Source organism: Rissa tridactyla, chromosome 1 (assembly GCF_028500815.1).
Source record: "Rissa tridactyla isolate bRisTri1 chromosome 1, bRisTri1.patW.cur.20221130, whole genome shotgun sequence".
Taxonomy (NCBI): Eukaryota; Metazoa; Chordata; class Aves; order Charadriiformes; family Laridae; genus Rissa; species Rissa tridactyla.
In genome coordinates, this window is record NC_071466.1 from 165,747,962 (window position 1) to 165,758,280 (window position 10,319).

Below are 10,319 nucleotides of genomic sequence, written 5' to 3' on the forward strand. Positions count from 1 at the left end.
GTCTTTATCCCTAGGGGGTGTGACAAGGTTTTAAGAGCCACCTTGCTGCCTGTTTTACGCTATGTGAAACCTCTTCTATTTTGGTGGTGTGCCAACCTCTGTTTCAAAAAACAGCCCTGATGTTTTCTATTGGCTTAAAGCAGTAGGACATATGATCTCTCTCACACGCTGATGTGTGCACATACAAGCCAGCCCATCTCGCCATCCAAACTGGAGAGATGCTTCCTTGCACAGCCAGATGACTTGACTGGTACACAGAAACAGGTCATATGAACAGGTCCGTTCACCCACGGACACAGCTCCTGGTTGCCTTAGTGCTGAGATGTTGTGAGTGAGATACACTGCTGTAGTGGCTTTGGCCTCCTCAGCTCAGTTGACCAGGTTCCAAACTGGCTTTGAGCAGAACTCAAGAACAAGGCTCACCTGCATGTTCTTTAAGCTATAGCCAGAGACCGCAGCCACGTTTCTACTATAGAATGTGGCAGTACATGACTGCATATAGTCATGTACCAGGTGAACTTTTATTGTTAAATGGGTTTGGTCTGACTTGTTAGCATGTTCTTGGCATGCTTCTCAGGATCATCCAAATATACAGTCACAGTTGGGAGTCAAGAGTTAGCATAAGGCAAGCATAAGGCAAGCTACTGCTTGAATATCAAGAGAGGAGGGGGCTTCCCTCCATCTAACCTACCTTTGCGTCTTTTTCTTTACTGCTTATTCAGTTCCTGGCTTACAATTCTGTGCTCCTTCCCGTCTGCTGGTTCTAGGGTTTTTAAGCAGTCTTGGTAATTGACAGTCTAAATTTTACTGCTCATAAAACCCCAGAGAGCATTGATTATGACTTGAGTTAAGCAAGTGGCATATAAAATCTCACAGCCTTGCAGCCGTAGGGGAATGTTATGATGAATGTATTTCTTGGGAGCGGCAAAAGGTTTGGAGTATTCTGCCAGCTCTGTTCTGGGCATCAAATGTTACTAGTGACTTGCAGCCGCTAATAGCATTTCATTTGGGACATTTGCCCAAAAGTTTGAAAGCTGATCATTCGTTTGGTGAAGTGGGTGTGAGGTGCTCTGAGAGGCATCTCTCCTCATTAATTACTTTTCTATGTCAGTCAGAATCAGGAAGTGCAAAGGCATCCACAGAGCTGAAAAAGATACTTAGAAAATAAAGGACACTTCGTGGATAAAATGCACATGGATTTTATTGAAAATCTTTCCTTGACTGTGTTCCAAAGCCACTGTTACCTTTTCCCTTTCCTTTTTCTTTTTATCTAACCTCCTTTTAATGTTTGATCACTGGCTATTTTATGCACTTAATCCAGAGTGGACAAAAAGACCGGATTGCTCAGATTCACTTCTTGGTTCTTAGTCACTAACAGGAGATGTTTGTGTTTGAAAAAAGTGAAATATGATATCTTCTCAATTATGTTTTCTACATGGCAGTAAAATAAAATCAGAACTACCTTCCGAGGAGAGTGTGTTCTCCCATTCAGATGACTGCTTCTTGCTGAAAGATTGTGAGAAATGTTATTTTTCTGTCTCTCCAGTTCCAGAAACCCAATGACTTCTCACCCCCTTTCCGCTTCGGGACGGTTCCCAATGGCAGCACAGAAAGGAACATTCGCAACAACTACCCTGAAATGCACAGCTACATGGTGAAGTTCAATCAGAGAGGGGTGGATGATGCACTGTTCTCACTGAAGACTGGGTGAGGCTTTCTTCTTCCATGCTTACTCACCACAGATACCTGACTTCTTTTCGTGCTTATCTGAAATTTATTTTGTGGGATTTGGAAAATGACCCTCCATTATCATTCCGTGATTAAAAGTATAGCAAGGCCAAACACAGCACAGGAGAATAATTCTGTGGTTCTCTTAGCCAGGTTTTTCTATTGACATCTGTATAAGAGTTTCTGGTTTTGCTGTATTTCTAAGATCGTTCTAAAAAAAAAAAAAAAAAGAGTGTCTTCTGTATCCTTGTGTATGTTAGCCTTGTGTATATTAGTCCTGAAGACCTTACTTCATCGAGATGTTTCATGCTGATGGGTCCTTATGCATACACAGGGAAAGCTCTCAGACCTCTGTGGACAAAGTTTTTTTTCAGAACATTTATATTGTCATCTGGAAATTCCTTTGTTTTCCTTTCTTCTATGTATAAAAGATTATGTTAATCAGGAAGCTGAAACAATCCTTGTCAGACTAATCCCACCCCAGTGTATCACTAGCTAATAGAATGTAATGAAGGTGTGCTTGAAGCAAATAGTTTGGAAGTAGCCCTTCTCTCTGGAATATGTTAGTATCAAGGGCTGAACAAAATGTTGTTTGAAAAATGAGGAAGTATATAAAATGGGAGCATTTCCTTGGGTAATTTGGGAAACGTGGGAAAACTAATTAGCAAAAAGTATGTTTGAACAGCTCATCCTGTTTTAATAACAGTGAATCTACAAAGGAGCTAACTTAAAATGCCATTTTGCAGGCTTTTGTCCTTTATAATTAAAGACTTCCTCCCAGAGCTGACCATTTTGGTTGTCAGAGCCCAGCCCCAGTGAAAAAAACCATTCTTCCTTACACTCGTGTTGCACTCTTATGAGAAAGTTCATTCCAAAGCACGAATGAAGATGTTCAGCCAATTTAATTACTAGATTGACTGAATATTCCTAAACCTGTTTGCCAGGTTCAGAGGCACACAGCCCATTATAAATGATTGTACCGTTGTTGGATGCCATCCTGGGAAGGTACATTTGCCAGGATAGTCATCATCCAGGAAATAAATATGCTCTGTCCTGGAAATATATGGATGAAATAGAGCTCATCACTTGCAGTAGATGTCATCCTGGCTTCATATCCACCTTTGGACAGACTTCCCCACAGATACGCGCTTGAACTGAGATAATCATCATACTGGAAATATATGTGCAGGAGGTGGATTGGAAAGATAGTGTGGGTGTGAGAATATGCAAGGTAGAAGGTCTTTGGTCTTATATCGGAAAGTGCTTCATTTCAGATCTAGTGGGAAGATTTACTCATCGGCTGTCTGTGGTTATGTGGAAGATGCAGCACCTGAGACTGTCCCCCACACCCATATCAATTTGTTGCGGTGAGAGGAAGGCTCTCATCAGTCTGTTGTGCCGTCTACCCACCCCAGCCCACAATGGGGATTTCTCTGTGTCGAAATAGAATTTTCCTTGTGGTTTTCAGCTAAGCACTCTTTACCAAAGAGCTACTCAGCATGGTAAACCATAAAGCTGCTATCATGGCCACTTGACATTGGTAAAGATCCAATAGCGCTTTTCACAGTAACCTAGGAGTTAAACATGATGTCCTGACTATATTTAATTTGAAAAAAATACATTTTACTCAGCTAAGTCATGCCAGCAGTTTGAATTGGAGATAATCTTTTCCTTACTCCAACCCCTACTTTGCTATCTAATATTGATACATTTTATAAAGCATTTCAAGTTTCTTTGAGATGAAAGGCAGTACAGAAATATAAGCTGTTCTTAGGACGATAGATCCCCTTGACTTCCTCTTCATTCATCTTTATCTTGCAGTATGTTTGTATTACAAATTTTCTTTCAGATCAGAAATGATGATTATCAAAGAGTCAGAAAGAAACAGACAGTCCTCATTTATAATCTAGTTTCACCTGTAAACAGGTTCTAGACTCAGTTTTTATTTAACTCTGATGAAGGTGAAGATGCAACCTATTGTAGTCTATCTGAAAGAGGTTCATTTCTGCCTTAATGACCTGAGAACACCTTTAAACTCTAGAATCTAAACAGATTCTATCCTTTCTGTACTATACCCCTCTTGTTTCTTGCACCTGTGCAGGAAGTTGGATGCTTTCATTTATGATGCAGCAGTGCTAAATTACATGGCTGGAAGAGATGAAGGCTGCAAGCTGGTGACAATTGGGAGTGGGAAAGTGTTTGCCTCCACCGGCTATGGCATTGCCATCCAAAAGGACTCAGGCTGGAAGCGCCAGGTTGACCTTGCCATTCTACAGCTTTTTGGAGATGGTAAGTGACAAGAAAAAGAGGGGTTTTTCTAAGAAATCCAAAGTTTTGCATGTAAGAAATAAAAGTTCCTAGCTCTGGTGCTTCAGATTTGAGTTGAGAACAGAAAATTATTAACAGGGTTTGTTAGAGGCATTACACCAAAAATGTGAGGATGTCACTTGGTTTATGTTGTTGATGCAGGGTAGCAGTATCATCAAAAGCAATGTCAAAAGCACTAAAGGTTTCATAGAACCAGCTGTGTGCTTGAAACATCTTGTGCAAAGAATGTCTTGTAAAAACAAGGTTTCTATTGTGAACTTTTCGCTATTTGAGGTTCTGCCATGACCAAACCCACTAACTATACTGTACTTTTAGTGATCTTCCCATGCTTTATGGTTCTAGACAGGATCAAGCCATGCAGAGTTTACAAAATGAAAGGATAAGTATTTCTTATTTCTTAACTCTTTCTGATGAAAGAGTTAACTCAGATTTTCCAAAACCTCAGAATAAACAAGGAAGGACTTGAGACTCATAAGGATGTTTTGGAGTGAGTTTTTAATCAGAACATTATAGTTACCTAGTTCATCTCCTCCTTTACAGAAATTTGCTATTATTAAAAAAAATATTCATGGGATAAGGAATTCCTCCTTAGAAAATATTTTCCTGACTTTCCCTTTCCATTCCATATTACATCTTACTGTGTCCTTCTTTTGAATAAATAAAATTCAGAGGTTATTTTATTAATAAATATTTCCTTTTTTTCCCCCTGAAATCTGAAAATAACATACAGTATAATAAATATGGAAAGAATATAGCTCTGATGTACTTCAGCAGAAAATTGGCCACCTGAAGGATAGGGTGTTCTGTCTCCTAAACAATCTAATATCTGTTATTTCAGAAAAAGACGTAAGTGCTCCATAAAGCTTTAAAGACTGTGCTATGGCGCCACATAAATATACAGATTTTTTTCCTCCTGTCACTGGACTGGAGGTTGAAAATGTGAAAAACTAACTTTTCTAACAGCATGAAAAGAATTGCCAACCTGCAAAATTAGTTTATTTCTGAATGTCTCAGTATGTGTGTGTGTGTGAGTGTTTATCTCTCTCTCTCCCCTCATGAAATACCATAATGGGAGTAAGTGGGGTATGAAATTAGACTACAGAACATTTGTTCCTAGCTGATACAAATTAGTAATATTTTTGATTGGTCAAAGGGCTTGAAATTGTTGAATTTGGGCAAAAGTGAAGGGGAGGAAAACAGGTAAAAATGCACAAATATTTTTGGGAACATTGCACCTAGTTTTAATGAGCTATGGATATGATGCAAACAAATCCAAAATCAGATGTTTTGATTTTAAAAAAAATCAACATTTTGAGTTTTGAGCTGGAAAAGTACAATGTTTTCATTTAGAAGTAACTCATTTTTGTCTACCAGTATCAGTCACTGACTTTTCCCTGCATTGACCTAATATGAAAGTGGAAGTTTGTGAGGCTAGGTGTTCAGTCATCTGGTGGACAACTTTTTCAGGATCTCACTGTGAACATTTGGCAAGTGTGACATCTGTGTCCTGTGGAAGTTTTTTGTGGCTAATATCTGGTGGTGGAAAAATCCTGTTTCCTTCCCTGTGACAAATTGCACCTGCCCCTACCAGAAGGGCAGTCAGGATATTCCATGGACATAATAGAATTTGAAAAAGACCATGGCCACTGGAAGTGACCTTAGATCAGCTTTTTGCTTTCAGTCTGCCCCGGCTTGAGCTCTCTAGTCATTGCAGGGCTGTCTAACCTGTTTCTTTCCTTCTCTCTGTCTTCCTAGGGGAGATGGAGGAGCTGGAAGCACTATGGCTCACTGGCATTTGTCACAATGAGAAGAACGAGGTTATGAGCAGCCAGCTGGATATAGATAATATGGCAGGTGTCTTCTACATGCTGGGAGCAGCCATGGCCCTCAGTCTCATCACCTTCATCTGTGAGCATCTCTTCTACTGGCAATTCCGCCACTGCTTCATGGGCGTCTGCTCTGGCAAGCCCGGTGTGGTCTTCTCCATCAGCAGGGTGAGTGTCATTAGCTAGCGGGGAGGAACACAGGATTTATTCAGACAGTCCTAGGTACTGGAAGTGGGGAAATCCACCGACACTGTCTAACACACAGGTGGCATAGAGTGGTGGTCTGCAGGATAAAGGCTGGCATCCTTTCACCATTAATGTTGCAAGTATTTTTCTGTGGCATCTCTGGTCTCTGCTGGATTGTGGTCATGGAAAGGGAAATTTCACATGGAAATGAAAATGCAGTATAAAGAGAAATTAACTCTAACATGGACAGTCAGAAGTCCCTAACCAAAAGCGACGCCCTAAACCATGCAGAAATTCCTTCCAGAGAGGAAGACCACATGAACTTAGCAATTGCTTTATACAAATTTGCCTTAAGGTATAATGCTTACGTTTAAAGAAGATTCTAGTAATTTCTGAGTCATCTTTCTGCTATTAGTGTAGCTAACGGTATCCCATTTGGAGCTTTTTTTCCTTCTTTCAAGCCACTGGTCCTTTCCCCTGATCCATGCAGAAGTGAGGTCAAATCTCAGATTTTTGACCTCAGTGTTTGATGTAACAGAATTAACTTTGCTTGTGCAAGGAGTATATAATTGCTACATAAAATATTGTTAAGGAAAATGACAAAGCGTTTTGAATGCACGGGCACAGCCGCTCTTCTATATTGTTAGTTTCTAACCTGGTTTAGTCTGGAGATGAGATGGGGGATTGTGTTTGGTGGTCCTTAGCTAAATACAGATTCTTTCATTCTGAGGTTATCTGTTAGACCTGGGCCAGGTTGGTGAAAAGTCTGAAAAGTGTTAATCATCAGCTAGCTGCTGAGAAACCATAGTAACATGGTGTGATGGTGTCCATTTCAGAATTGACATTAATCAGCAGGTGCCATTTGGCAGGCCAGGGAATAAATGAGCCCCTTTCCTTCTACTCCTAAAGGTAGCTCTTGCAAACAGTTTGTGTTGTGGATCAAAGAGCTGGCGGGAATGTGGAGGAACCAGGCATGTCTGCTGTCTGATTTGAGGTTGAAGAGAGGACTTTCGCTTTCAGGGATGTCAATTTGGAGCCTGTTATCACTGTTAAATTTAACAGAATGCAATTAAAAATTCTATTGTACTTCACTCAACCAGATGCAAAAGACCTAAATACCCACAGTCCTGCTCTTTCTCTGTTTCTTTTTCTAATCTGTACTGGTGATTAATGTTGCTAAGTTTATGACAAATGAAGCTGTTCCCTTTTTAAGATAGCTTCTGTCTTGTTGATTCACTGATGTCCAGATGAATTTCAAGGGCCAAACCAGACTTTCTTCCTCTCATCCACACAGAATCATTTGTCTTGATGCTTTTGTTCACAAGGATATTATTTTCCCCATTTGCAATTCAGTGTTACACCTACTAGGTTTGAGTAACTCTTACAGATGCAAGCAGGTATTCCTGCATCCTACAGATATGACATGAAGCAAAGCAGAGGAAGACGAATGGAGGGGAAGGAAAAAATGTGAGGGGCAAGAAAGAGGGGCAGAACAGCAAGGGTTGGTAGAGCAAGTCTGGTTTCATTTGATTTGATTGTGCTTCATGATGGAAGTCTGACAGGCCTTGCTGTCCTACAGGAACATGCTGTTACTGCACAGCTTCCCAGTCCAGATCCCCTTTTGTGTATTCTTTGCAGGACCACTCACCTTCCTGCTTTCTCTCATTTCAGGGTATCTACAGCTGCATCCATGGCGTGGCCATCGAGGAACGCCAGTCAGCAATGAACTCCCCCACAGCGACTATGAACAACACCCATTCCAACATCCTCCGCCTGCTTCGGACAGCCAAGAACATGGCCAACCTGTCAGGGGTCAATGGCTCACCGCAGAGTGCCCTGGACTTTATCCGCCGTGAGTCGTCGGTCTACGATATCTCTGAGCACCGCCGCAGCTTTACCCACTCAGACTGCAAATCCTACAACAACCCCCCTTGCGAGGAGAACCTCTTTAGTGACTATATTAGTGAGGTGGAAAGGACCTTTGGCAACCTCCAGCTGAAGGACAGCAATGTGTATCAGGACCACTACCACCACCACCACCGCCCCCACAGCATTGGCAGCACCAGTTCCATCGACGGGCTCTACGACTGTGACAACCCGCCCTTCAATGCCCAGTCACGGTCCATCGGGAAGAAGCCCTTGGACTTGGGGTTACCCCCTGCCAAGCACAGCCAACTGGGTGACCTTTATGGCAAGTTTTCCTTCAAGAGTGACCGCTACGGGGGCAGTGGGGCCCATGATGACCTGATCCGCTCGGACGTCTCTGACATTTCCACTCACACGGTCACCTACGGCAACATCGAGGGCAACGCAGCCAAGCGGCGGAAGCAGCAGTACAAGGACAGCCTGAAGAAGCGCCCAGCCTCTGCCAAGTCCCGGCGGGAGTTTGACGAGATAGAGCTGGCCTACCGCCGGCGTCCACCTCGCTCGCCTGACCACAAGCGCTACTTCAGGGACAAGGAAGGGCTACGGGACTTCTACCTGGACCAGTTTCGGGCCAAGGAGAACTCGCCGCACTGGGAACACGTGGACCTGACAGATATCTACAAGGAACGGGGAGATGAGTTTAAGCGTGACACGGGAGGAGGAGGGGGTGGATCCTGCACCAACAGGGCCCACCACAAGCATGGCTCGGGCGAGTTTGGAGGAGGCAACGAGCACAAGCATGGCGTTGTGAGTGGGGTCCCGGCACCGTGGGAGAAGAACCTGACCAACTTAGACTGGGAGGACCGGCCTGGGGCTAATTTCTGCCGCGGTTGCCCTTCTAAGCTGCACAACTACACGCCATCGGTGGTGGGGCAGAACTCCACCCGCCAGGCCTGCATCCGCTGCGAGGCCTGCAAGAAAGCGGGCAACCTGTACGACATCAGTGAGGACAACTCGCTCCAAGAGCTGGACCAGCCGCCTGCCCCCGTGCCCGTGGCCACCAGTGCCACCTCCTCCTCCAAATATCCTCAGAGCCCTTCCAATTCTGCCTCCAAGGTGCAGAAGAAGAACCGCAACAAGCTCCGCCGGCAGCACTCCTACGACACCTTTGTGGACCTGCAGAAGGATGACTCGGCCCTGGCCCCCCGCAGCGTCAGCCTCAAGGACAAGGGCCGCTTTTTGGAAGGGAGCCCCTACGCCCACATGTTTGAGATGCCAGCCAGTGAGACCACATTTGCCAACAACAAGTCCTCAGTGCCCGCCACCAGCTACCACCACCACAACAACCCCGGCAGCAGCGGGGGCTACATGCTCAGCAAGTCGCTCTACCCCGACCGGGTCACCCAAAACCCTTTCATCCCCACTTTTGGGGATGACCAATGCTTGCTCCACGGCAGCAAATCTTATTTCTTCAGGCAGCCTGTGGTGGCAGGAGGGCCCAAAGCCAGGCCAGACTTCCGAGCCATCGTCACCACCAACAAGCCGGTGGTCTCAGCCCTTCATGGGGCTGTGCCAGCCCGTTTCCAGAAGGACATCTGTATAGGGAACCAGTCCAACCCCTGTGTGCCTAACAACAAAAACCCCAGGGCTTTCAATGGCTCCAGCAACGGGCATGTTTATGAGAAACTCTCCAGTATTGAGTCTGACGTTTGAGTGAGAGGGGAAGAGCGCGGGGAGGGACTGGGGGTGTATGTGGAGCGTGGGAGGGTGGGGTGGGATCAATCCCATCAGCTACTCTCTTGGGTCATCCTTAGTTTGTGGGATACTGGAGTTCTGAATAGTGCAGCACTGGTGACAAGTGCCACCTCTTTGGTTTCCCCTCTTCCTCCTCCTCTTTCCCATCCCTCCCCTTTTATCTCTTTTTCCATGTTCTCGCTCCTCCCATTCTCCTCCATTCCTGGCCATTGCACTTTACAGTGACGTCGGAGTTGGATATCCTCGCTCGTGATTTCAGGAAGGGGAGAAAAAGGCAGGGAAGGGGTGGGCTGAGGAGGAGCGGCAGTGACTCTAGCATTTCATTCTTGCTGGCTCCCGGCAAAGGCATGTGCACACACACGGGTGTGTGTGGCAGGAGGAGACAGCAGAAGCAGAGTAATGGACATGCAGGAAAAGGTGCTTGCTCAGGCAACTCTTCCTAAGACTGCCTAGAAAAGAGTAGTGTTTGAAGACGTGGAGAAAGTGAAGGGTGAATAACACGACTAACTTGATGATGCACTTATATGTTAGCTATACTGAGGTTCTCGTTACATTATTTTGTGAAGACTATGGGGGTTTAGGGCTGAAAAAAAAATATATATATATTTGCGTATATGCTGAGAAATTTAC

At 44.4% G+C, this 10,319-nt stretch overlaps 1 protein-coding gene across 3 annotated transcripts in view; it reads left to right on the forward strand.

Moving 5' to 3' along the window:
- Positions 1–9,647, forward strand: part of GRIN2B (glutamate ionotropic receptor NMDA type subunit 2B) — a 222,031-nt gene extending 212,384 nt beyond the window's left edge. For all 3 annotated transcript variants that reach the window (XM_054188128.1, XM_054188129.1, XM_054188130.1), the window contains 4 exons: positions 1,547–1,707; positions 3,830–4,017; positions 5,812–6,050; positions 7,740–9,647. In XM_054188128.1, the coding sequence (XP_054044103.1) occupies positions 1,547–1,707; positions 3,830–4,017; positions 5,812–6,050; positions 7,740–9,647 (2,496 nt within the window). The remainder of the gene's footprint in view (positions 1–1,546; positions 1,708–3,829; positions 4,018–5,811; positions 6,051–7,739) is intronic.
- The last annotated feature ends 672 nt before the right edge of the window (positions 9,648–10,319 follow it).